Here is a 27,996-nt window from a genome sequence, read left to right as displayed (position 1 = left end):
TGGTTTTACCTGTTTTATCCCTGACCTTTATGCCTTTGAGCTCTGTGTTTTTTTTCTAGCAATCAAGCGGTTTTATCACCAGGTTGAATAACAGTGGAAATAAGGGGCATCTTTGCCCAGTGCCTTTCTGTAGAAGAAATTTGGGGGAGAAAAAACCTGGAGTATTAATTTGCGCCTGAGGGGAGGAGTAGAGGTTCTAGCAATTAAGAAGTAACACATCTACAAGATTACCTGATTTCTCCTACTGAGAACATTTACATTTTGGATCCACTATAATCCAGAGATTTGGTGTGATTTACATTGTCTCGTTTTCTCTCCATTATCAGATTATTTTCATGATTGACTCAACAAGGATGGATAGGAAGAGGGACAAGATGGCAGAGAGTATATTCACCGTCACCCTAGAGATACTCTTCCAGCTTACAGGAGAGGTGAGAGATTCTGGGGATTCATTCATAAATACCGAAAAAAAGAAAAGGCGGTTGTACTTTTCTTTTGTTTTGTTTTTTCAGAATGACAAAAAAACAACAGATCTATTATAAGGCAATTGGAGGTTGTTGGGGTCATTATTGTCTGTCATCTGATAGAACAAAAACTGATAATTTTGTTCTTCTGCTCCTGTGACTGAGTGGAACAATGGAGATGATGAACACAGATGTGAGGAGAATCTTAATAATTGTTGGCTATAACTGGAGACATGAAGGACCCTGGGAATGTCTGCAGGGATATTTATGGATGTGTCTCCTCATAAACAGGATTACATGGTAGTGAAGAAGACTTCTAGTGATGGCTGTCAGGCCTCGGGGTCTGATAGATGGGGAAGACCCTTGAGCCCAATCCCAGGGTCTCCACCTCGATCCCTGATACTGGAGGAGATCAATGAGCAGAAGATCCTAGAACTCACCAATAAGATGATTCAGCTGCTGACTGGAGAGGTGACACTGCTGGGAATGCTGGGACATTATACAGTAACGCTATGGTGGTTTAACGTGTCTGGGTGATGACGGTATCATTGTGTTGTCAGGTTCCTATAAGGTGTCAGGACATCACTGTCTATTTCTCCATGGAGGAGTGGGAGTATTTAGAAGGACACAAGGATCTGTACAAGAACGTCATGATGCAGGACCACCAGCCCCCCCGATCACCAGGTAATAGACAGGACTAAATCCACATGGCCTTTATTATTTATATGTAGAGAATGAATTCAGTGGCTGTCTGTGTTTTCTGCAGGTAGATCCAGTAAGAGAACAGCAGCGGAGAGATGTCCCCATCCTCTTCTTCCACAGGATGATCAGGTAGATGGAGAGAAGGTCTCATGAAATCTCCCTTCTGGTCTGTAGGACGGCTGGGAACGTTTTGTGTTCAGTCTTATTATATGATTGATACTTGTGTAATGAGAAAGCTGGAGATGGCGGGATTACAGCCGACCGCAGACATTAGATCTCCGCATCTTATTACTATTTTCTGTTTCTGGAGACTTCTGGTTGGAATAAAGAAGCAACAGGTTGGAGTTATACAGGAGACCTGCAGCTATTTGGCCCAGATCACTACTGCTGTCATGTAATTCGGGCTCCTCATACTAATTAATGACCTTTTCTCGTCCGTATCATTGGGGGCCACAGCCAGACCATGGGATATAGCCACTGCCACTAGGAGGCGACATTAAGCACAAGTGTTAGCTCCTCCCACCAGCTATATCCCCCCTGCAGGCACTCAGCTAATCAGTCTTTAGCTTAGTGTCTGCAGGAGGCAGACGTGTCTAATTTTACGGGAATACAGGGAGTTGGGGCTTTTCCCTGGCTTTCCGGTCCTCCCGGGGGAGACTCAGGCAGGTGGTGTCTTCGCCACTCTGCGGCGGCTTACCTATAGAAGAAAAGGTGGCCTGACCCTGCCTTTGTGCATTGGCGTCGTGGCCCGCCAGCGATAGGGTGCTCCTCCTCTGGAGTAGCGCCCCTTCTAAACGGCGAGCGCTGGGGGTGGGACACTGCTGGAACGCCGACGTGGGCGAAGAGAAGTAGAACCCCCTTCGCTGCTTCGGATCTGCAGGTCGACGGGCAAGGAGTCCCCTAAATGGGCCCCCGAGAGTTCTCTCCACCCTGGGCTGCGGTTTCCCGGACAAAGCCCCTCTAAGGACAGCCCGCAGGCTAAGTATGGTAAAGGCAGCAGAACTTACCTACAGGTAGGCGGCATCAGCAGAGACCGGGACACTGGCTGCGAGGCACGACAGGGGGACCTTAGTGTCGCGGCGTGGCCGCAGGCGCCGGATGCCAGTTCGTCCGGCCGCAGCAGTGGACGGCTTTCGCGCGGCTCTGCCGCGCAATGGACGACGGACATTTCCGATGCAGCTGTATGTGCGGCGGCCCGGCTGCGGCTGCATTGTCAGCGGCCCGGCTGCGTTGTCAGCGGCCCTGCCGTGGCTGTGTTGTGCGGTGTCCCGATCCCGGCTATGTACAGAGGTCTCGCAGCCGGCCGTGGCTAGAGCCGCAGTGCCGCGGCTTAGGTAGAACCGCTGCTGGGGAGAAGTGCTGGGCGGCAATGTGGACGTGTTGCGGCACCCCGGGGGGCGTGGCGTCGTCCTCCGTCACCTTTCCCTGGCTGCGCAGTATACTTCCGGTGACACGGCCGGGCTTCCGGGGCAGGCCACGCCCCCCCGCCATGCGGGAGTTTTAAAAAGGGGCGGCCCTCCATGCAGCAGTATCCTTTCAGGTTCTGCTGTATCTGGTAGCCGCTCCTGCGTGTTATCAGCGCTTGTTCCGGAGCTCTGGTCAGCTCTGCACCAGCACTCAGATTACCTACATTCTCCTCAGCACCGTCTCTTAAGCGGTCTTCAGTATCAGCCCCCAGCAGCCGGCAGTCATCAGCACCAGCCCTCCCTCTCTCTCACGCAGCGCCTGTCGTGTACAGCTTCTGTCGGCAGTAGCACCAGTTTCCAGCAGGGTGCCAATGCTGGTGTACAAAGACCCATCACGTACCGCCAGGACCCAGAGGCTCCAGCTGGGTGAGGACGGTCGTGGAACAGCTGCAGGACCGGGTAAGCCCTGCCAAGGCATCACTTCCCTGGGGTTCCCTCCCTCCCCCCTGCAGGTACTCGCCCTCAGCAGTACGAGGAGACCCCTGTCCTGGTGGGTTCCCCCTGGTTATTATACAGCACGCCATGTCTGCCCCCAGACCAGAGGGTTCCAGCCAGGCTATGGTGAGGGCCAAATATTATGCGTGTGCATTATGCAACATGAAGTTTCCATGCGGTCAGGGGGATTCCCGCTGTGCAAAGTGTGTTCCGGCTCGGGCAGCTCCAGGGACCCCGGTGCCCCCCGTTGCCCCTGTGGAGCAGGCGGCCAAGCCTGAGTGGGCTAGGTCCCTTGCCGCGGCGGTCTCAGACCTAGCCAGTTTGTCAGCAGCAATTTTACGCCACTTAGAGTCTGGTTCTGAGGCGTCCTCCCCGGAACGTTCTCGAGGAAGATCGCATAAAAGACGGAGATCCCGCAGTAGTGAGGGCACCCCCCTCAGGTCCCGTTGCTCCAGAAGATCATCCAGGTCCTCCAGGTCCCACCGGTTCAGGGACTCGTATCGCGGGTCCCACGGTTCTAGAGAGTCGGTCCACACGTACCATCGGTCCAGACACTCCTCGCGGTCCCGGTATTTGACAAGACCGGCACGGTCCCATCCAGACCCTACTCGGGCCTCTTTCTCCTCAGCCTCTCAGGGTGCAGCCCAGGCACAACAGCCGCAGTCGTCGGCAGGGGGTAGTAGTCGTTCGGAGGAGAACGAACGATCTAGGGTGTCATCCCTCTCCGATTTGGATGATGAGCAAGTGTCCAGACTGGCCACTTTGATGGACAGTCTGGTGATAGCTGTTAAAGAGACTCTTCAGGTGACAGATCCCCCTACAGAGGCACCCCCGGCGACAGTGTCCTTTAGACGGCAGAAACGGCCGCGACGAGTATTTCCTGGTTATCAGGATTTTTCAGACGTTATAGAGAAAGAGTGTCAAAACACGGATAAACGGTTTAGGCACCCAGGGAAATCCGGGGAGGTCACCTACCCCTTTTCGGAGTACCTCGTAAAAAAGTGGTTGGCGCCTCCGGTGGTAGATCCGGCACTGCGCTACCCTCAGCTGAGGTCACCACACTGACGAATCCGCAAGACAGAAAGCTGGATGCACTGGCAAAATCAGCATTCCAGGCGGCGGGAACTGCCCTACGACCCATTTTTGCTTCTGCCTGAGTGAGCAAGGCTTCCGTGGCTTGGGCAAAACAGCTCCGTAGGGATATCCTTGCAGACGCCCCACCCAGCGAGCTGGTGGAGGCCACTGATAACATCATACTGGCAGGCAAATTTGTCTGCGCGGCAAGTTTGGACGCAGCAAAGTTTGTAGCCCGAGCATCTGCCTCATCGGTCGTCACACGACGAACTCTCTGGTTAAAGGGATGGTCGGCGGACGCAGCGTCGAAGACGGTCCTCACGGAACTCCCCTTTGAAGGCAACAGGCTCCTTGGGGCTAAATTAGACAACCTAATTAAGGACGCTACAGGCGGGGGGAGTACTTCCCTTCCGCAGGTCTCTAAGAGGAAAGAAAAGGCACCACAAAAGGAAAAACCCTTTTTTCGCCCCTTTTGCCGGTTCACCTCCCGATCGAAAACAAGTCAGTGGTCTTAGCCCAGAAGGGCCCCAACAGATATGGGGAAGGGCCCCGCCTTCAAGGCAAGGCCAACGTGGCGGTCCTGGACAAGAACGTCCAGGAGCGCAGGCACGAAGAGTACAGTATGAGGATCTGCCCCCACCCATTGTCAGCAGGGTGGGGGGCAGGCTCTCCCTATTCCAGGAGGTATGGCGGAGCCGCGTGGCAGACACCTGGGTACCGGAGATCATCTCTGTCTGGTACGCAATTGAGTTTGCGGCTCGACCGCGGGATGCCTTACTCAGATCCAGGGGGCCGTGGACTCCGGAGGATGTGGCAAAATTCCGGCTGGCGATACAAAACCTGCTGGCGCAGGGGGTAGTGACGCCAATACCAGCGGGACAGAGAGGACAAGGGTTTTATTCAAACCTCTTTCTAGTCCCCAAGAAGGATGGTAGGGCCAGACCAGTGCTCGATCTGAGGCGGCTGAACCAACATATCAGGACAAGACACTTCCGGATGGAGTTTCTCAGGTCCGTGATATCATCCATGGAACCGGGGGAATTCCTGTTGTCGGTGGACATCCAGGATGCATACCTGCACATCCCGGTCCGAGAGTCACATCAGAAATTTCTGCGCTTCGAGGCCCAAGGAAAACACTATCAATTTATGGCCCTACCATTCGGACTCTCAACATCACCGAGAGTTTTTACGAAGGTCCTGGCGGCAGTCATGGCGCTCCTCCACGCGAGGCGTGATACCTATTCCATACTTAGACAACATCCTGATAAAGGCGCCATCTCAAGACAGCAACCTCCAGAGCCTGCGCATCACCGTGCAGACGCTGTAGGAATTTGGGTGGATGATCAATCGCAGCAAGTCCTGCTTAACCCCGACACAACGCCTGGAGTTCCTGGGGATGGTGTTTGGTACCAGAAAACACCAGATTCAGCTACCCCAATCGAAGAGAGAGATGCTCCTCAGCAGCATAGGGTCCCTGCATTGCATGAAGGTATTGGGTCATATGGTAGCATCATTCGATGCGATACCATTTGCGCAGTTTCATTCAAGGACTCTCCAACATTTTATCCTGTCACACTGGAACAGGTCCCTGCTGACCCTGGATGGTCGAATTCGGGTGACTCCCCGGGTCCAAGACACCCTGGAATGGTGGCTGAATCCCAGGAGGATTCAGGGAGATCGGTCGCTGGCCCCAGAAAAATGGGTAGTATTGACCACGAGCGCCAGCCGTTCCGGCTGGGGCGGGACGCTGGGGAGTTGGTCGGCTCAAGGAAGGTGGTCACCGAGCGAAGCGAAACTCCCAATCAATACCTTGGAGCTGCAGGCCATACGTCTAGTGCTCCAACATTTTGGACCAAGCCTCAAGGGAAGGGACGTACGGGTCCAAACAGACAACGCTACAGCAGTAGTGTATATCAACCATCAGGGGGGCATGCGGAGCGCAAGGGCGATGGGCAAGGGGGCAGAAATACTCGGCTGGGCACACAGCCACCTGCGGTCCATCTCGGCAGTGTACATCCCAGGTGTGGACAACTGGGTGGCAGACTTCCTCAGCCGGGAGACGGTGGATCCCGGCGAGTGGGAATTACATCCAGACGTGTTTCAGAAAATCTGTCAGAAATGGGGCACCCCGGACGTGGATTTGATGGCATTAAGGATGAAGTAGAAAGTTCGTCCATTCGTGGCCCGGTCTCGAGATCCGCAGCCAGCGGCAGTGGACGCACTTGCCATTCCGTGGGCAGGCTTCAGACTTCCCTACGTGTTTCCCCCTCTCCCCCTCATTCCGAGGGTACTAGGGAAAATCAAGAAGGAAGGGCGGCCAGTAATCCTGGTAGCACCAGACTGGCAGAGAAGAACCTGGTACGCGAACATCATAGAGCTTCTGGCCGACGTTCCGTGGCGACTTCCAGAGCGGGAAGATCTGCTATCCCAAGGACCCCTTTTCCACCCAAATTCCAAGTCGCTGCATTTAACTGCGTGGCCATTGAAACCGAGGTATTAAGGAGGCAAGGGTTCACGGAAGGATTGATCCGGACGATGATACAGGCCAGGAAGCTAGCATCATCTAGGATCTACTATCGGGTCTGGAGACGGTTTTTGAGCTGGTGCGAGGATCGGCACATCCAGCCCATGCAATTTTCGCTGGCAAATATTTTGGCATTCTTGCACTGAGGGCTGAAACTGGGCTCACTAAAGGGTCAGGTCTCGGCTCTTACAGTACTATTTCAGAGCCCGATTGCGAGTAGGTTGGCGGTACGGACGTTCCTCCAGGGGGTCGCCCACGCATCACCTCCATTCCGGCCACCCAGTCAGTCGTAGGACCTCAATCTCGTGTTGGAAGCACTGCTAGCGCATCCTTTCGAGCCACTAAGAGGTCCCCCTGCGACTCCTGTCTTGGAAAGTGGTGTTTTTAATAGCAATCACCTCAATTCGGAGGATTTCCAAGTTGGCAGCCCTGTCAGTGCAATCACCCTTCATGATATTTCACCAGGACAAAGTAGTCCTAAGAGCGGTCCCGGAGTTCCTACCGAAGGTAGTCTATCCCTTTCATATTAACAAGGACATCGTTCTACCATCCTTTTGTCCAACACCAGTACATACAAAAGAGAGAGCGCTGCACCGTTTGGACCTGGTAAGTGCCTTACGGATATACGTAGCGAGAACCAGAGATTTTCGGCGAACAGAGACGCTGTTCGTGGTCCCGGAGGGGCCCCGGAAGGGATCAGCAGCCTCTAAGGTGACCATTTCAAAGTGGATAAGAACACTGGTGACAGAGGCATACCGCGCCAAGGGTCGCTCGCCGCCGTTCCAGGTCACGGCCCACTCCACGCGGGCGGTGGGGGCCTTTTGGGCAGTTCGTCACGGGGCCTCAGCATTACAGGTGTGCAAGGCAGCCACATGGATTTCCTTGCATACATTCTCTAAATTTTATAAAGTTCATACGTCCGCATCAGCAGATGCCTCCCTGGGCCGCAAGGTTTTGCAAGCGGTGGTCCTTTGACTGCTCTGGGCCAGTCTGTGAATTGCCCCCCCATGTTTTTTTTTTTTTTTCGGGACTGCTTTTGGACGTCCCATGGTCTGGCTGTGGCCCCCAATGATACGGACGAGAAACGGATATTTTTGGTATAACTTACCGTAAAATCTCTTTCTCGTCGCGTTCATTGGGGGACACAGCACCCATCCCTTGTTTTTCTTAAAAAGCGTCGCTGGAACTTTCTGTTCTTCAGTCACAGATGGTGTTGTGTTAATCCAGAGCATATGTGTGTGTATAATCCAGAGCATATGTGTGTGTTAGCTCCTCCCACCGCCTATATCCCCCTGCAAGGGGGATATAGGCGGTGGGAGGAGCTAACACTTGTGCTTAGTGTCGCCTCCTAGTGGCAGTGGTTATATCCCATGGTCTGGGTGTGTCCCCCAATGAACGCGACGAGAGAAAGATTTTATGGTAAGTTATACCAAAAATATCCATTTCTGGCCATATAAAACCTCCCACACGACTTCTCCAACTGTGTGATGACTTTTACAATATTTATTTCACAGCTTGTGAATCCGGATGAAGATCTGATCCCTATTGATGCTACAGAGACACATGTGAGGGGGGATCAGCCGTGTAAGGAGGAGATTCCTACAGATGACCCAACAGGTGAGACTACATGTAGAGAAGAGTCTGTGTTGTCAGGGTTTTCAGCTCTATATTCCCTTATTTAGCCGAAGACAATGTTAATTTTTTTAATAGCACATAATGGAATGGAAGACCACCGCAGCTCCAGTTGGGGGTGTTGATGGGTCATTTCTACAGTTTTCATGGTGCAGTAAAAATGACATGTTGTCTTTATTCTGAGGGTCAGTACAAATACAGGGATACCACTTTATACAGTTCTTTTATATGTAGGAATGCTTAAAAAATAATTAGCTATTTAAAGAAAAAAATCGTATCCTTCTAACGCTATATTTTACCCGCATTATTTTTTTTCATTTTCTCATTCACTGGACTGTGTGACGGCTCGCTTTTTGTGGGGTGACCTGTAGTTTGTATTGGTACCATTATGAGGAACATAACTTTTTGATAGCTTTTCATTCAATGTTTTTCTAGGAGTGACCGAAATAAATGCAATTCTTCCGTTGCATATTGTTTTTTTTCTGAGGGAGACCTAAGAAGACCTTTATGGATGTAGTGATAACAATCTTTAGCTTTTTTTTATTTTATATTTTTATAATCCTAATAGAAAAATCTTTATCTCTCGATCATTGCATTGGTAGACACAGCTGACCGTGGATATAACTACTGCCACTCGGAGATGGGCACTAAGCAAAAAAAGTGTTAGCTCCTCCTACCAGCTATGCCCTCCGGCAGAAACCAGTCAATCAGTTTTATCTTAGTGCCCATAGGAAGCAGACTTCTTCATTCATTGGAATTCAGTTGTTATCCTCACAGATCTGGGATTACAGGACTGGCTCAGGATTTTCCCGGTTAGCCCATTGGTGATAGCAAACAGACTGGCGTTAACCCTTTTGTTGCTGGCACAACCCTCAGAAGACCTGACTTATGAGCTATATTGGGCCTCCCTTTTGTAGCATTCCCTTCCTACTAAAGGCTGGTAAGTACAGTAGAAAATGCTGGAGTTCTACGGTTTTTGGTGATTACGTAAATCCCCTAAGGTAAGTATTCTCCCCCCCCCCCTCTTCCTTTCCCTCCCTTCTTTTACCCGCCCCTACCACCACCACTGGCACTACAACCACCTTTCTTAACTCCACTCCTATCTCCTCACCGGGACCTCTCTGTCTGTTCTGAGCCTCCTACCAGATGTTCCTTGGCATGGCGAACCCCTGGGTGGCTTGAAGGCTTCCCTACTGGAGACAGTTCAATTTTCTCCTCCTTTGCACTCCTCCTTACAGCCTGGGAAACAGTTTTGTGTTCCTGCTGGAGGGGAAGCTGTGTATCTTGTAACTACAGCCTATATGGATGCTGGAAGACTCCTTCTGAGTCCTTATACCAGGTGGCCTCAGTTTTGTTCCTTTTATCGCTCCAGCCTCCGGACCTTGAATAGCAAAAAAATTTTTCTTAGACCAAAATCAAAGGCTCCCTTACAAACCGCTTCCGACCTGGTGTCCCCAACCACTATACTCCAAGTCTGCTTCTACTGAATCTTCCGTGTGTGTGGCAGTCTCCAACCAAGCCATCCAGAGTGGGCGGACGACTTTCCCTATTCAGGGAGACCTAAGTCGCTCATTTCTCAGACATCTGGGTTCAGGAGATCATCTCTTTGAGTTATGACATAGTTTTCCACCTGCTTTAAGATTGCTGCTTCACTTCCAGTTCATCTTTCAAAGGCCAACGCTTTAGATTATGTGATATACATACAATTGTCACTGTTTTCCCCTCAGAACAGTTATGGGGTTTTTATTCCAATCTCTTCATGTTACCCAAGGAGGATGGGATTGTCCGCCCGTTCTGTATCTGAAGAGGTTAGATCATTATGTCAAGGTTCAATACTTTCACATGGAGTTGTTAAGATCTGCTGTTGCGTCCATTAAACCAGAAAAGTTTCTGTCATCCATCGACATCATATCCCTAATGCCCAGGACATCAGGGATTCACCCAGTGAAAAAGAAAAACAGAGGATGCACTTACATGGATGAGAAGTTTGCAGGCACCAGCGAGCCTCTAGGTTTACTTATGAAGTAAGGAAGGAAGCGTATAGAGGCTTTATATCTCTATGTTCCATGCTTGAAAAAGGATGTGAATTTGTTTGTAAGCTCTCCAAAATACATTGCACTTCTCTGTGATTTCTGTACTGTTTGTCCTGTGGCCATGGAACGAAAACTGGAGGTGTTCTTACTCTCCCAGCAAACCTCAATAATGTGTGGTACTTTCTTCTAAAAGTTACTGTTCTCTGTAACCTTACTAGCTCTATGAGCCGAGGATAAGAGCAGCAGCTGAGAGCTCCAGGTGTATGTACTAAATTCATTTGAGAGATGAAAAACACAAAAAATAAGCTTATTTGCTAAAATAATTGGTCTATTATGACGGTTGTCAGTAGATTAGGTGGTCTACAAATTACTGTGGTTCCTGTCAATGGGAAAACCCTTTTCATGTTTGAAATTTAATACAAGCTTTACAATTTGTATGAACATGTTCTATACAAATGTTATAAACTATCAGTATAATTGTAATGTAGTGTTCAAAAATATTAAAATCCATTTTATTCTTGGCAGATGATGACACCAGGAGCTCAGACGGATATCTGATATCAACAGATTGTAAAGTTGAAGATCCTGTTATCATACAATATGCATATGAAGAGCCTGCTGTTACACCAAATATACCCTCAGCCCTTCACAGCAAAAATGTATCCTCTGATCCTTCCAAACAGGTTCCATCTTCTGATTTATTACAGAATGTTAAACAAAATAAAATGTGCAGAACAGATGTTGAACATGAAAGAGTTCACACAGGGGAGAGGCCATATTCATGTTCTGAATGTGGTAAATGTTTTAAGCAGAAATCACATCTTGCTGTACATCAGAGAATTCACACAGGGGAGAAACCATATTCATGTTCTGAATGTGATAAACAATTTAACAATAAAGCAGATCTCGTTAGGCATCAGAGAATTCACACAGGAGAGAAGCCATATTTATGTTCTGACTGTGGGAAACGTTTTAACCGAAAAGCATATCTTCTGTTACATCAGAGAATTCACACAGGGGAGAAGCCATATTCATGTTCTGAATGTGGGAAAAGTTTCAACCGAAATGCACATCTTGCTGTACACCAGAGAGTTCACACAGGGGAGAAGTCATATGTATGTTCTGAATGTGGGAAATGTTTTAAGCAGAAACCACATCTTGCTGTACATCAGAGAATTCACACAGGAGAGAAGCCATATTCATGTTCTGAATGTGCGACACAATTTAACAATAAAACAGATCTTGTTAAACATCAGAGAATTCACACAGGAGAGAAGCCATATTTATGTTCTGAATGTGGGAAACGGTTTACCCGAAAAACACATCTTTTGTTACACCAGAGAGTTCACACAGGGGAAAAGCCATATTCGTGTTCTGAATGTGGGAAATGGTTTAATCATCAATCACATCTTGCTGTACATCAGAGAATTCATACAGAAGAGAAGCCATATTTATGTTCTGAATGTGGGAAACGTTTTAACCGAAAAACACATCTTTTGTTACACCAGAGAGTTCACACAGGGGAGAAGCCATATGCATGTTCAGAATGTGGGAAATGTTTTAACAATAAAGCAGCTCTTGTTAAGCATGAGAAAATTCACACAGGTGTTAAGCCTTAATCATGTTCTGATTGTGGAAAATGTTTTACGCAGAAACCAACATTCATTAAACATCAGAGATTTTTACACAGGGAAGAAGCCATTTTCATGCTCAGAATATGAGAAATGTTTTAGCCTGATATCGCATCTTGCTGCACATCAGAGAATTCACACAGGGGAGAAACTATAAATGTCCTAAATGTGGGAAACTTTTACAGCTAAATCAAATGTTCTTAGACATCAGAGAAGTCACACAGGGGAGAAACCATTTTCATATCCTGAATGTTGGGAATATTTAACTTGGCAGTCAAATCCTGTTCCAAAAATAAAAAAATATTCCTAGCACTTCCTTAAAAAGTTAAACTTTATTTTTAAAATAAAAATGACAGGGATTGACATTGTCCAATGACAGTTATTTTGGAACGCTATACATATCTCCAAGGGTCCATTGGAGCTTCCCTGTGCCCTCTTCTAACAACTTTCAGGTTGAGAGCAACATTTGCAAAACTAGGTGAGCAGACTTTTTTTTCTGTTTTTTGAAGGCCATGTTGACTATGAAAAAAACTTACATAGGAAAGACCATATTAATGTTTTGAATTTAGCAAATGCAGCACTCACAAATATACCAACGATGTGTATAGAATATTTCACATTAATGTATAGAATTATGTCTTAAAACGTGTTACCAATGACTAATAAATGTGTAAAACCTTACATGCTTGTGTTCTTTTAAATGGTAAGCTATCACCTCAGACCTCTGGAGATGAGAGGGAGCTGATAGGGGTTATGTGTAGAAATAGGATCCCGGACTTTGTGGATCTAGTTGGGACACTTTCTGGTTTTCAAAAAGATAATTTCATCGCAGATAATCAAACATATTACAGCACTGAGACCGACTACAGAGTCTCCTCTCCATCCATCTCATCAATGTAGTTATGTGTATCACAATATACGGGTATGATATTTCCATTGGTCCTCATCAGGAGGAGCCATCAGTCATACCCCAGATGTAGCTGTTGCTGGAAGGCGACCACCTTAAAAGAAGATTAACTCCGTCTAGAAGGTACAAATTCTGGGCCGGAACCATTGTGGCAGCATTAATTCAACTTCTGTTATCAATGACATTGTGATGTAGGAACTCTACCGAGCTTAAAAAGTCTTTAAAGTGTGAAGAAACTGATGGGGTTCATCCTTCAATAAGACCCCATAGCACTCATACCTTTTTTTTTTTTAACTTCGTTTATTGACAGATTATAAAAAGATATTGCATACAATTACGTACAGTATTTTTTCTTCTTTACATCTTAAATCACATTAAAATTATCTTCTTCGTTAACCTTTAACGATTGAAAGAACTTTATAACACAAAATAATAAACATTTCCCATATGTTGATCTACTGTGTCTTGTTTCCCTATTCACCACCTGTCTAGACTCCATTTATTCAGCTACTAGTGTGTTGTGCGAACCGGTCCATAAGCCCCATACCTTTTCAAACTTATTAGGGCATCCCCTATGCTGATAAATTACTTTTTCATATGGAATCATGGTGTCAACCAGCCTCATCCAACATGAGACAGAGGGCGGTCTTGTTGCCATCCATCTCATGGCCACCACCTTCTGGGCCATAAACAGCACTTCCCTGATGAATATTTTGTCATAGTGACTCCATGTCTCTTGGTCCATTAGCCCGAATATTGCCAGCCTGGGATCCAGCTCCAAAGGAACCGATAGGAGTGTGGATAGAAAAATAAAGACTTCTTCCCAGAATTTGTTTACATAGGGGCATTCCCACATTAGATGCCAAAAATCTGCATTTTCTTGGTTACATCTATGGCATGTTGTGGTATCAGCTCTACCCATTTTGTTCAGACAGACTGGCGTGAGGTATGCTTGGTGTATAATATATAGTTGTATTAGCTTATTATTGATTGCCAGTGACACCAACAAATGTGATTCCATTGCCTCCTGCCAGTCTTCTGTTGTCAGTGTGGGTATATTAGTTTTCCATCTATCGTATACTGTCAGATGGTCATGATCCATCCTGGCTGATAGTAGGTGTGTATACAGTTGTGATATCAGTCCCCTCGGTCCTTGTGTTTTAAGGATTCCCATTATTGGGTATTTAGAGATTTTAGCCTCGTTTGGCAGGAATTGGGCATTTAGGGCGTGCCTTAGTTGGAAGTATCTGAATAGTTGCAATCGAGGCCCCTGCAGCTTTTCTTGTAATTGTGTGTAAGACAACATTATATTGTCTTCGTATATATCTTCTAATATATGTATCCCCAGGGCAAGCCAATATCCAACATCCTGCATTGTTTGTAGTGATGGTAGAGTGGGATTATTCCATAAAAGGAGTATCCGTCATTGTGTCTTTGTAGTGTTGGACTTCTTTGGTCGCTCGCCAAATTGATAAAGCCAATCTGTGTATAGGTAAAAGTTTTGGTGAATTTGTGGATGTTCTAAAAACCCTATCAGATTTTTCCCGGCCACCTCACCTGCCATATATTTTTCCGTTGATGGCATTTCCTTATGTAGAAACCAGGGGCGGAGATTCCGCAATTGTCCTGCGAGGTAATAAAACTTGAGATCTGGCAACACCATTCACGCCTGTTTTTTGGATTTTTGTAGATTGGCAAGCTTTAGTTTGGATCTGGAGTTTTCCCATATGAATCAGATAATTAGGAAGTTTAACATTTTAAAGTATTTCTCCGGGATTTTAACTGGTGTGTGCTGTAAGGAGTATAAGCATTTGGGCTGTATTACCATTTTAATTAAGTTTATGCGTCCTGCTACTAAGAGGGGCAGTCCGGACCAACTCTTAATTTTTGAATTTATTGCGTCGTATACGGGGTCTATATTTTCGGCTATAGTGTTTTCGTGATCTTGTACCATATATTTAACCCGAGGTATCTAAATTTGGTTACCTCTATTAATTCGCTGGTGAGTACACGTGAGATCTCTAGTGGGTTTCGTTTAGTATGCATTATTGCTGATTTAGACCAGTTTATGTATAATCCAGAATGTTAAGAAAAACCCTTTATTATCCCCAAGGCTCGTGGGAGTGAGTATTCGGGATTACGAAGATGTAGGATCATATCGTCAGCATATAGTCCAAATTTATTCTCCTCGATTTCCCATTGTATTCCTGTCACTTCGGGGTTACTCCGCAATCTGATGGCCAGTGGCTCTATTGCTATTGCGAATAGTGTCGGGGACAGGGGACACCCTTGGCGCGTTCCTCTCGACAGTGGGAATCTCTCTGATGGTACACCGTTAACCACTACATTGGCCATGGGCGCTCTGTATATTAGTCTAATCCAATTCATGAATTGTGGTCCAAAGCCAAAACGAATCAGACGGGCCTCCAAAAAATTCCACTCTAAGGAGTCGAACGCTTTTTTTGTATCTAGTGAAGCTATTGCCCAGGGTTTATCATATATTCTACCAAGTTGTGTTATTATTTGGGTTCTGCGTATGTTAATTGTAGTCAATCTCCTGGTGGCCAGTACTTTAGTTAGTATTTTATAGTCCACATTAAGCAGCGATATTGGTCTGTATGAGTCGCACTCAAATGGATCCTTGTCTGGTTTTAGTAATACGATTATAGACGCATCGTAAAAGGAGGGTGGGAGGGAGTTTTCCCTGGCTCCCCACTTCAGGGCTTCATATAGTAATGGGGCTAGTTGTTCCATATATTTGCGGTATACTTCCAAAGGAAGACCGTTCGGGCCCGGGGATTTATTGCCATTTCTTGTATTGCTTGCTGAATTTCTTCTATTGTAATTGGCTCTTCTAGTAATTCTACCTGTTCTGATGAAAGTGTTGGAAACACTAGGTCTTCTAAGTATTTCAAGTTATCTAGTACTGATTTATTATTCAAGGAAGTGTATAGATTGGTATAGTATTCTTTAAATCTGTTTACAATAGATTGGGCCTCTGTGAGTAGTTGACCATCGGTTGTTTTGATCTTGAGCACTGAGTTGGACTGCCCGCTTTGCCTGATTAAATTAGCCAAGAGGTGGCTGGACTGGTTTCCTAATTCAAAGAAATATTGTTTTGTAAAGAACAATTTCCTTTTGGTTTTTACGTGTAATTGGTGTTTGTAGAGACGGGTTAGTCCTAGCCATTGCATCTTATTAGCGTCTGTGGGGCTTGTAATGTATTGTTGTTCTGCTACGACCATCTGTGGTTCTAATTGGAGGTCGTCTTGTGAGGTTGTTCCTTTTATGTACGATATGGTTGATCTGAAGCACCCCCTGAGGTAGGCCTTCATGGTGTCCCATTTTAATATGTCTCGTGTTTCTTGTTCGTGTGTTTGTATGAACATGTGTATCTGGTCTGGTATTCGATCTTGTGCTCCTATTAGTTTTAGCCAGAAGGGGTTAAGTTTCCAGGTGGGGACAAAGTATTGTCCCGGGAATTGTATAGTGAGCAGGATCAGGCTATGGTCAGATATCCCCCTGGCGCCATGTGTTACTGACGCTAGATATGGTGTAAGCGCCAGAGACCCAAAAATGTAGTCTATGTGAGATAGTGACCCTCTACCAGGGGAATGGCATGTGTATTCCTAGCTATCTGGGTGTTTGAATCAACAGAGGTCAACCCATCCCACTCCGTTAAACGTTTGTTTCATTGGGGACTCCGTTAAAGGTGGTGACGTCTTCCTAGTGACAGTTGGGAGTTGCACATACCAAAACATATTAATAACAATCATAACTTAACAAAACAGCTTATACAGCTAATTGTGGATTTCAAAAGGAAAAATCCATAGATTATGTAACCATTTACCACTTCCTCCTTCCTACTTACTCTATGGTGCTAAAACATTTCTTGTAGACACCTTGTGCTCACTAGTGGGGAGTGGAGAAGGGAACCGGCCGACGCACCTCCTCCATTACTCTCTATGCGTGATCTACTTATACAAGTTTAGGTCGGCCGCCTCCCCCTCCTGAGGAGTTCACTTCTTAACATTATGCGACATCTTAAGGAGATATACGTTCGCCCCCCCCCCCTTTGGTTCTTCTTTCTTATATCAACATCTATTATCTATTTTCTCTCCCCCCCCCCCCTTTATTTATTAACCACCTACTGTCTATTCTTAACCTCTATAACTTCTCTTTCTTGTTTAGTATAATTTTAAACTCTTATCTGGCAGTCTCTCATCCGTTCTTTATGCCGGATGCATTTGTAGCCATTCTCCTGTTTCTTCTCGTCAATGTAGAAATACCGCTTTCCCTTCTGATACGATCGTAATCTTGCCGGGTACGCCATGGAGTACGGGATTCACCGCTGTTTAAATCGCTTTTTGATTTCGATGAAAGTGGCTCGTTGTTTTTGCAGTTCTGCCGAGAAGTCTGGAAAAATTGATATCACTGCATTGTTGTATGTGATGGGACTCTTCAGTCGTGCCTGACGTAGAGCGATGTCCCTATCTCGGCAGTTAAGGAGTCGCGCCAATAACGGTCTCGGCGGTGCTCCAGGTGCAGGTGGTCTCATTGGCATTCTGTGGGCCCTTTCTACTGCGAACACGGGTGTAAATATGTCCTCTCCTAGTATTGATTTCAGCCATTGCTGTAGGAAAAGTTCTGGAGATGATCCTTCCGTTTTTTTCCGGTAGCCCGATGATACGGATGTTGTTTCGCCGTAGGCGGTTTTCAAAGTCGTCTGCTTTAGAGTGACACTGCTCGGCTTTTTGGACTGCCGTTTGTATCTTGGCTGGGAGTGGTTGTATTTTATCCTCTGCCGCGGATACTCTTTCCTCCAGTTCATGTAGCCGCCCTCTTACGTTTTGCAGATCTTGGCGGAGCAGATTAATGCCTATCTTAATCTCTTCGATTTTCCCGGTCAGGGATGTTTTGCAGGTATTAATGGCTTCTAGCACCTGGCGCAGTGTTGGTTCGGGTTCGTGTTCTGGTTCTGTGTCAGCGTTCTTAGCTTTAACAAGTGTAGATTTAGCCGTTTTTGTTGTTTCAGAAGCGTCGGCTCGTGCATAGTCTTTTAGTTTCTCCATTGCAGACGTGTTTTTGGTGCGTGTGCTCATATTTGTGAATGATTAATTATATGATTGTTGACTGCAATCTCTGCTAGCTGTAATCAACCGCTCCTGCAGTCATACTGTTTCTGCCGTCACACGGCTAAATGTCTGACCATTGTCTATGTGTATAACATCGCTCACTCTCCACATCGCCATACCGTGCACATCTCCAGCCCCCCCCATACCGTGCACATCTCCAGCCCCCCATACAGTGCACATCTCCAGCCCCCCATACCGTGCACATCTCCAGCCCCCCCCATACCGTGCACATCTCCAGCCCCCCATACCGTGCACATCTCCAGCCCCTTTACCTTCTGTATCACCCCACTATTTGTAGTATGTAAGCTCGTTGGAGCAGGACCCGCACCCCTATTGTTTCCATCAACTGATTACTATGTAACTGTGGTTCTGTAATGTTTGTACTTTTGTCTTTCTGTATCCCCCCTGTCTATGTAAGCGCTGCGGAATATGTTGGCGCTATACAAATAAAGTTTAATATTATAAGTTTATTATGATAAGTCTAGCCGTTGTTTCTTTACAGAGATTGCTCTAAAGTCCAGCAAAGTGTTATGTATATAAATACGCAGATGGGTCTTCAGTCACTGCTAAATTGCTTCTTCATGCATATCTGCCTGTTGCCTTTTCTTCCTGAAGCTATTGCTCTCAGTTTTCTGCCGGTTGCCTCTATGTTGTTTAATAATTATTCCACCAGGTGGCGCTTTAGTAAGGGCTATCAGTGTACTTGACCTGTTGTTTAATATTTATTCCACCAGGTGGCGCTTCAGTAAAGGCTATCAGTGTCCTTGGCCTGTTGTTTAATATTTATTCCACTAGATGGCGCTTCAGTAGAGGTTATTAGCTGGATTGGTTGGTATTGGTGTTTCCTGGATGTTTTGCAGCCTTATTTGCTAATTAAAGCAGGCAATGTAGGGAAAGGGAGCTCTGCTATCCCTACTGCTTCAATTTCTGTTATATGTGTGTGTGGGGGGGGGGGGGAGCAGTGTGTCACTGTCCGCTGCCGCAGTCCCCTTGTATAGTTTCCCGCCCTGTACCTCTTGCAAAATGGCGGCTCCACGTGGCGTTGTCACTCCAGATAATGGCGGCCTGCTGCTGCGCCCTCCTTCTGCGTGCGAGCAGCACCTCAGCAGTCCTCGCCGCTCGTTCTGCACCTCCCGCGGTCTCCCCTGCGCCGGTAGCCCCGCAGTACAGGATCTTCCGCCCTGCCGCCTCTATCTGTCTTCACGTTCGGCTGCGGGGTCTCGCTCCGGGGAGGTCTCCCGGCTTCCTCTCCGCCGTTCTCGCTGCCGACAGGCTGTATCTCTGGTCCGATTCTTCCTCTCTCCGCTCGACACCAGGGGAGACAACTCTGGAAGCCAGTCTGGTCTTGGCACCGCCCGCTCCTCACCGCTACTTAGCGCGGGTCTCCCAGTCTCAGGTAGGCTTGTTTCTGGGGTTTAGGTGTTGTTTTCCCCCGCGGTCGGTCTCAGGATGTAGCTTGCAGCTCAGGCAGTCTCTGCGGTCGCTTTCCTGGTTTCTAGGGTTCTAGTTCTCAGGATATTAGCAGGATTTTGCAGTGCCTTTGTGGGAGCTCTGCTTACTCATGTCCGGCCATCTTGCTCACCAGCCACGCCCCCCCCCAATTCCAGCAATAATACCTTGTAGTTACAATCTGGAGCTGAGGAGGGTCCAGTGCTCCTCTAAATGTAGCCAATTCACAGTCCCTTTACTGCTGCAAATGCCATTGTTAAAATATTAATCTTTTCTCTGGAAGATTCTCCTCACACCATGTGATAGTCAGCAGATGCTGTATGTGGTGTGAACCTATACAAGAATCAGCTGGTGTCAAGTTGTGCTGCTGGGACATTTAGTTCTATGGACGTCTAAAGGTTCTGGAGACTTCTGGTTGGAATAAAGAAGCAACAGGTTGGAGTTATACAGGAGACCTGCAGCTATTTGGCCCAGATCACTACTGCTGTCATGTCATTCCGGCTCCTCATACTAATTAATGACCTTTTCTGGCCATATAAAACCTTCCACACGACTTCTCCAACTGTGTGATGACTTTTACAATATTTATTTCACAGCTGGTGAAACTGGAGGAAGATCTGATCCCTATTGATGCTCCAGAGACACATGTGAGGGGGGATCAGCCGTGTAAGGAGGGGATCCCTACAGATGACCCCCCAGGTGAGAAACCACTAAATGTAGAGAACATCCCAGGTTCACACTAAACAGAACCCCCTCCAAACGTCATTTTTGGGACTATGCAGTCATATAGAAACCGCTCTCTGGGCAACGGCCACATCCAAGTGCGGCCATTCAATTGTGAAGATGGTATACTGTAATTCAGCTGCTTACATTTGCGATTGGAGCGCCAGTTGCCTGGAGACACCAGAGCAGCGCACAGGAGGATCTATGGGGGACATTTAGTCCAGTCAGAGGAGAGAGAGGAGTCCGGTCAGTCGTCCCTGTGGAATCATAGAAACTAATGTTAGTCAGTCCGTAAGTCGATGGCTAGACAGAGAGGAGTATAGCTCGTGTACTAGAGAGTGCAGTGACTGCAGTGTGTAGGAGCCGGCAGGAGAAAAGAGAGAGAGTCAGCAGAGAAGAAATCTGTGTCCGTGCAAGAGAGTGTCAATAGGATAGTGATAGTCTGGTAGTCGGTTATAGGGAAAGAGAGCAGCATAGTGGAGCGTGCCCGTAGGAGTTGTCATAGGGACCCAGACATCCAATAGGGAAGAGAGAGAGTCAGTGGCAGTGAAAGATGTTGCCGGGATGACAGAGGAGCCCGGAGCCCTGCGGATTCCTGTCAGGAACCCAACAGGAAAACCACCAGACCCTGCGGCGAGTCACGGACCCCTACAGCTAAGGGACTGTGCTGAGCCCCGAGGGGGAGAGAGCGAGCTATTGCTGAAGAGGGATCAGTACCAACAAACCCCTCGTTGTATACCACCACTTACTGGGATTATCCTGGAGACTATTTATGTCAGGAGGCTCAATTACAAGGCTATAGAAAGAGAAGTCCATACACATGGGTCACCGGTCGTGGGTTTGGTAGAAGTGTGTAATTGCTGTGGATTGACTGTCCCGTATTGTATAATTACCGTTATCATCTCCATTACAAGAAAAACTAAAAACAAAATAGTAATTCATTAAGACTATCTTACTAAACCCTGGCTTGGTGTGACTTATTCTTCATTTTCATCACCCGCTACATTTTGCGCTGTACAGCCCTGGCGTCACAAATGAATTAAAGGGGTTGTCCCGCGAAAGCAAGTGAAGCTATACACTTCTGTATGGCCATATAAATGTACTTTGTAATATACATCGTGCGTTAAATATTGGCCATACAGAAGTTATATAGTTACCACCCCCCTCCGGTGTTGGTGTCCCCGTCTTCATGGCGCCGACCGAAGCCTTCTTCTCCCTCGATTAGACACGCTTGCGCAGTCTGCTCTTCTGTCCCGTTGAATGGGGCCGCTCCGGCGTGCTCACGCCACACAGCTGGTCTGCTATGTTTCTACGACATCGGGAAGTTGGAAAACTTTTGGCGAGTCAGTCAGTCAGTCAGTGAGGGCTTTCGTCTTTATATATATATATATATATATATATATATATATATATATATATATATATAGATAGCACCCCACATGTACATTACACACATATATATATAGCACCCCACATGTACATTACACATATATATATATATATATATAGCACCCCACATGTACATTACACACATATATATATATATATAGCACACCACATGTATATTACACGCTTGGCTCTGCTCCATCCACTCTCTGAATACATCCTCACACAGCAGAGTCCTGCATCCACTGAGCGCAGAGACCTGGTCATGTGACCCCTTGTCTCCTCCCACACACTGATCACATGACAGTGACATCATCACAGGTCCTGTAAGCACAGAACAACCCCACGGCTCCTGTCCGGCTGCAGGTGGAGGTATGTGGGGGTCACAGCTTCCCCTTGTGGAGACACCGGGGAGGTGCAGGAGATTAGCGGCCATGTAACGCTCCTCTGGGGAGTCTGGGATGTGCATAGGAGATGGTACAAGGCCTCTGCAGCGCCCCCTATTGGCAGGCCTGTAACATGACTGGGAATAGAAGCCTCCGGAAGGCAGAGAACATCTCCAGCTACAATCAGGATTATTCGGCCTCCACTACAAATTCGCTTTCTACAATCCGTACAAAATCCCCCCAGAAGAATATAAATAAGTGACACAACTGATAGAACGAGCGCTTTCCCCAAATCCCCACAAAATGACCCTTTTTCTGCCTCCTGCGGCCCCAGAATCCCCCATGAGGTCTTTAGTCCTGGGAGCCCCTTCTGCTGAGCGGCTGCAGACGGACAGCAGCTTCTGCCGGCGCTCCGGAGGAGTCTTACCCCGTTCCTCGCGGCCGCCGGCTCACTGATGCTCTGGGGTTTGGGAGGTGCAGCCGCCGTCTCGTCGCTCCAGAATCTTCCGTCTTCTGAAACCAGTAAATCCCCCAGAACTTCTCGGCTCGCAGCTCCCGGCTGGATGTGCTGTTTGTAGCATTTAGCGGGAAGCGCTGCACACGTTTTGGCCGCCCGATCCTTCTTCAGCGGCCGGACTCCTACAAATCACTGGGGAAGAAATAGCAGATAACATGTTGTATCTTCATAGCGTCATAAATCCCCCTGGTTAACCCCTTCCTGCTCCGGGGCTTATTTGTACACAATGGGTGAGAAGGGAATACTGTGATTGGGTGAACAATTACATCCTATGGTCTTCTATGGCCTGACTGCTGGCCTCTCGCTGCAACAGCCGGGATCGGTGAGAACATCAGTGCCAGTTGTTGATCGCGGCATGTGAAAGGCTCACAGAGAAAGAACCATTTAAACGAGTAGGTTGCCATGGCAAATAAATGCCAGTCAATGGCGTCCGGGTCTGTGATCACTAGGATAAGCTATGATGCATTGCAGTACAGAAGTATTGCAGTGTATTATCAGAGCGATCATGGCATCACCGCTTCAAGTTTCCTCCAGCAATATAAATATATAATAATAATCTTTATATGGCACCAACATATTCTGCAGCGCTTTCAAACATGGAAGAAATGCAAACAATACAACAATTACAATGTGAGATGCAATCGGTTTGAAACAAATGGGCTGAGGGTGGTACAGGAGGTACAAGGGGGGGAGGGGACATAGGGGACATAGAAGTAGGGGATTTCATGTGGAAATCAGTTAATTAGAAAGCAAACAGGGAGGGGCGGTAAGGAAGTGCAGGGGTAGAGGTTGTATGTGATAGGCAGGGTGGAAGGTGTGGGGAGCCAAAGGAAGGGTCAGGGGACTAGGTTGGGGGATTTGGTATGCTTCCCTGAAGAGGTGCGTTTTTAAGGCGCCTGTAATTTTGTGCATCGGAAATTGCCCGGATGCCTTGGGGTAGAGCGTTCCAGAGAATGGGTGCTGCTCTGGTGAAGTCCTGGAGGCGAGCATGTGAGGTTCGTATTAGAGGGGTGTTTAGTCTGAGAGTGTTAGTGGATTGGAGTGAGCGGGCTGGGTGGTGTACGGACAGGAGGGAGGCGATATATGGTGGCGCAGCACCATGTAGGGCTTTGTCAGGTAGAGGAGTTTAAATTTAGTTCTGCAGTGGATGGGCAGCCAATGCAGCGACTGGCATAATGCAGAGGCGTCTGAGTAATGGCTGGATAGAAAAATGAGCCCAGCTGATTCATTTAGTATGGATTGGAGAGGAGCGAGTCTGGTGCGGAGGAGGCCAATGAATAGAGAGTTGCAGTAGTCCCAAAGGACTTTACCTAAGGAATCCCATACTGCACACCTATAAAACCACTTATGCACAACATCTTTGCTAGAGGACTTCTGGGAGACTGCGGAACCACCTTAGGACTCGGTCAGACAAGCGGAGATTCGCACGTTTTTCCTCGCAAGAAAAACGCAATGCATGTGTGGGAAATAATCCGCATGACGACGTCCATTGCCACCCATATGTTCTATCTTTGGTAGGTGTGGATTTTCACCCTCACATGTGGTGCGTTATTTTTCCTGCGTGGAAAAATGCACGTATATCCGCTCGTCTGACTGAGACCTTATCCACATCTTCTACGGTACTAAGAAAAAGGCCTTTATGAAGATAGAAATTTTAAGGAACACACTTACAGAGGTCTTGAAACTGAAAATGCAATACTATTACACAACACTATGGTTGTGCGTAATTAAGAACAAGGAAAGGAAACTCCAACAACTTTGACTCAGAGCAGGCCTCTACCCAAACACCGATCAGGAACACCCCGAGTCTGGCAGGATGGATCAGAACTCCCAACAGGACACGGACAAAGGTAAAATCATAAATCTGTCCTCTCACAACCCCACTAATGTGGAGCTCAGTGAATTCTGCAGGGGACTTCCATTCTGTCTTACTAAAACACTTGACAAAACAGTAAACTCTGCAGCGACATGGAGGAATATTTCAAGAGAATGAGATTGAAAGAGTTTTTCCATGAAAAAAAGGACACAGATCTTTCAAGCACTCAAACATAGGGGAAACTACGGGCCAAGAAGAGGTCTGATTAGACATCCCCTACTGGCTGCAACCCCACTTTGGGCAAATATATGGACTCCTTTAGACGTGTGCAATTTACTATACTGGACAATCAGAAAAAGGAAGCATTTAATATCAATATGCAGGAAAGAAGGGCCATCTATGTACTCAAAAACAACAAGGAGATCACCATTAAACCTGCAGTTAAGGGGGGGGGGGTGCTATAGTTCTCATGAATACATCAGACTACACAAAAGAAGCAGACAGAGAGCTGACGGACACCAGATACTACACCAAACTGGATCAACACATGACTCAAAAATATGTGAGGGAATTGAAAAGGGTTATCAGAAGTCTTACTGTGGGCTCCACAAAACGTTTGGACTTCATACCGGAAAACACCAGGATTGGTGTATTCTGCATGCTTCCCAAGCTACACAACGCTGGCAACCAAGGTAGGCCAATTATCTGGGGTGTGGGAACCCTTACTGAAGAAATCTCCAGATGGGTAGAAGGTGTCCTCAAACCACTGGTGAGCAACACAACCAGCAGGACACCACAGACCTACACAGAACAAACTGTCAACAGCAGCCCCCCTTCCCAGTGGTGCCATCCTGGCCACCATAGATTTGGAATCCTTATACTCCAACATCCCACGCAAAGATGGACTGACCACCTGTCAGGCACACCTTGAAGCCAATGGGTTTGCCTCTGAATCGGTGTTAGAACTCACAAGATTCATCCTCACACACAATTATTTCTCCTTCCATTCCATGAGAGATTCAATGCATTCCACCCCACCATAAACTTCACATATACAGAAATGAACTTTTTGAACACCACCACAATAATTTCAAACAACTCAATACAGACATTCCTATACCAAAAACCGATTGATCGGCCCACATACGTCAGATGGGACAGTTCCCATCCTAAACACATCAAAAAGTCCATCGTCTACAGCCAGGCCATCAGATACAACTGGATCTGCTCCAACCGAATAGGCAGTGAGGAACATTTCTAAAAAAAAAATTTTTTCAAATTCTTTTTTATTAACATTTCAAGAAAAACATACATGGGTAGGCTGTATTGGTTACACAAGGTTTTGATCATATAACACACATTTCAGCTACTGAAGTGTTTCTGCCCTCGGCAGCAACCATCAATTGTCTACCTTGGTAGTTTCTGTTTACAGCACAATGTGAGTCCCACACATATATCCTCCATTTTTTTATTTTACCTCTCCTCCCCTAAACTCCCAACATCTCAGTAAATTGTTATATAACAGAATCAAAACATATCTAGTGACTTACTAAACTGACACCACAGTGTATCTTCCAGCGAACATCCCTCCTCCATATTTTGTCATGTGATTTTTAGACTTCCCAGCCGGTTCATATCGTTTTGTCCGTAGTACCATGTTGTACTAGTGAATTGATGCATGCCCTCTTTAATTTCGCTAGGATCAAGAATTGTTTTCTATAAGCTCCGTCCATTTTTTTAAAAAGAATTTTGGGGCTTGGGTTTCCACATGCCATTCCATTTAATAAGATATTTTAGTTGTTGGATTATATAATTTATTCCTGGGGTTTGGCTAACAGCCAACTGCTCAAGAAACCTCTCTTGCTGATTAACAGAATGATGTGGATCTTTTTATTTTTTTTAATTTTTTTTGTTTGGTCTGGTAGTTGGTGTAATATGGAAATTTTTGGAATCAGTTGTAAGACCTGCACCCTCATATCTTGTATCAGGTTACGGACCTCGTCCCAGTATTATTTAATTTTTGGGCACTGCCAAATACTGTGCAGAAAGTCAGTGTTTGTTGGAAAGCATCTCGGGCAAGCTTGTAATCTAGCTGGGCCGTTAGGGCTCTGAAGTTTGTTGAACCCATATATTGCCCCATGGATTAGCTTCTCACCACCGTTCATTAGATATCGCTTGTCTCACAGCGTTCCAGAGCCGTTGTCACCCATCCACCCCTCTTTAAGTGTGGACACCCACTTGCTATACGATAGCCTTGCGATGCGAGAGTGAGTGAAAATGTATGATAATGAAATCAATAATTTTCAATGGTTTCATTCTCATTTGCGATATTTTTAATGTAATCTCGCAACGCAAAGAAGAATAGGCGATATCGCCAATTGTTTTCTCTCCTCTCGCTCCCCCCACCCCCTCTCCATTGAGATACAATGGACCAGCAGCACTAGCCACATTGAAAACATAGGGAGAACATTGTGCTCCCCTGACACAGCTGTGACAGCTATGGCAGGGGATTCCTTCACCCCTGCGGGGACCATGGGGATGAAGGAATCCTCTGCCACAGCTATCTCATCTGTGGCAGAAGCCCGTGATGCTATCCCTTTCCTTTCAATGGTGCCGACAATGCTGTGGCCTCATTGAAAGCAGTGGGTTTGCAGCAATGATTTTCGGGGAAGGGCTTGAAATATAAGCCGTTCCCTGAAAATCATAGCTAGCTGTAAAAACAAAAAAGATTAACCTCCCTAGAAGAGCCGTCCGGCTCTTCTCTCCAGCCGCAGCAGTCTTCTTTTCTGTTCTGGAGGCTGGGGATTGAAAAATCCCCACCTCCAGAAAGCGCTGCTTCTGATTGGCAGTCATTGAATGACAGCTGAGTACTGCCTCTGATGGGCTGAGTTCTTCAAAGGTCTTATACCTGGGGTTCTGGGTGGAGAAGGTGATGGACTGTCATAATCCCTCTTTGTCGCCTTCTTTCGAACATTTTGTTTTCCCTGCCCTCCTTAAATTAGGGATGATTCCATAATTCCATATGTTTGGAAATTTTAAACAGCAACCTAAACGTTTTGCGAGTTTTTTTCCAGGCCGCTATGGTATCTTTTGCCATTATAGAGTGTTTGCATTCGACAGGGAAATTTGTATAGCTTGTATGCATGAGGGCATTTAGGCTTCATGGGTCAAACAACACTGCTTCAAGGGCGGTATTTGAGTAATCGCTGGAGCCCCGCAGCCAATCCAAGGAGAAGTTGGAAAGTTGAGGCTTCCTTCACTCTTGGGGAGCATTAGCTTTTTCAAAGCAATGTGTGGTCTCTTACGTGATCACACACAAGCTATGAAGGCCGTGTACAATTTCCCCAAATCACGTCTCAGGAGTAGAAGCAATATTGTTAGCAAAGGATATAATAATCTTGGAAAACGAATCATTTTTATTTAATGACATCTGCCAGAGAATGGGAGATTACTCCATTTGTCTTGTTCCTTTGTTATTTTAAGGATTGTTGGGGGATAATTCAATGCAAAAAGGGATTCTGGTCTCTTGCCTATATTTATGCTTAAGTATTTAGTGCAGTCTTTGGCTATGCTAACAGGGCAGCTCTTGAGATCCTTATACGTAATTTTGCCCTGGGAGTAAATATCCAGTAGTTCGCATTTGGTGGTGTTTACCCTGAAACCTGATAGATTCACGAAAGCCTCCAATAAGTCAAAGACCCGTGGCAAATCGGATT

General features: G+C 46.7%; 1 protein-coding gene and 1 pseudogene across 1 annotated transcript in view; both read left to right on the top strand.

Moving 5' to 3' along the window:
- The first annotated feature begins 330 nt into the window (after positions 1-330).
- The window catches only part of LOC136626704 (uncharacterized), a 244,542-nt gene continuing 216,876 nt past the window's right edge, over positions 331-27,996 (top strand). Inside the window, 1 exon segment of the mRNA XM_066601717.1 lies at positions 331-431. Coding sequence (XP_066457814.1) covers positions 336-431 — 96 coding nt within the window. The 5' untranslated portion in view covers positions 331-335.
- On the top strand, positions 8,032-12,604 carry LOC136624415 (zinc finger protein 300-like; annotated as a pseudogene).

The sequence above is a fragment of the Eleutherodactylus coqui genome, chromosome 4 (genome assembly GCF_035609145.1).
Source record: "Eleutherodactylus coqui strain aEleCoq1 chromosome 4, aEleCoq1.hap1, whole genome shotgun sequence".
In the NCBI taxonomy this organism is placed as follows: domain Eukaryota; kingdom Metazoa; phylum Chordata; class Amphibia; order Anura; family Eleutherodactylidae; genus Eleutherodactylus; species Eleutherodactylus coqui.
This window is presented reverse-complemented; position numbering and strand designations above follow the sequence as displayed.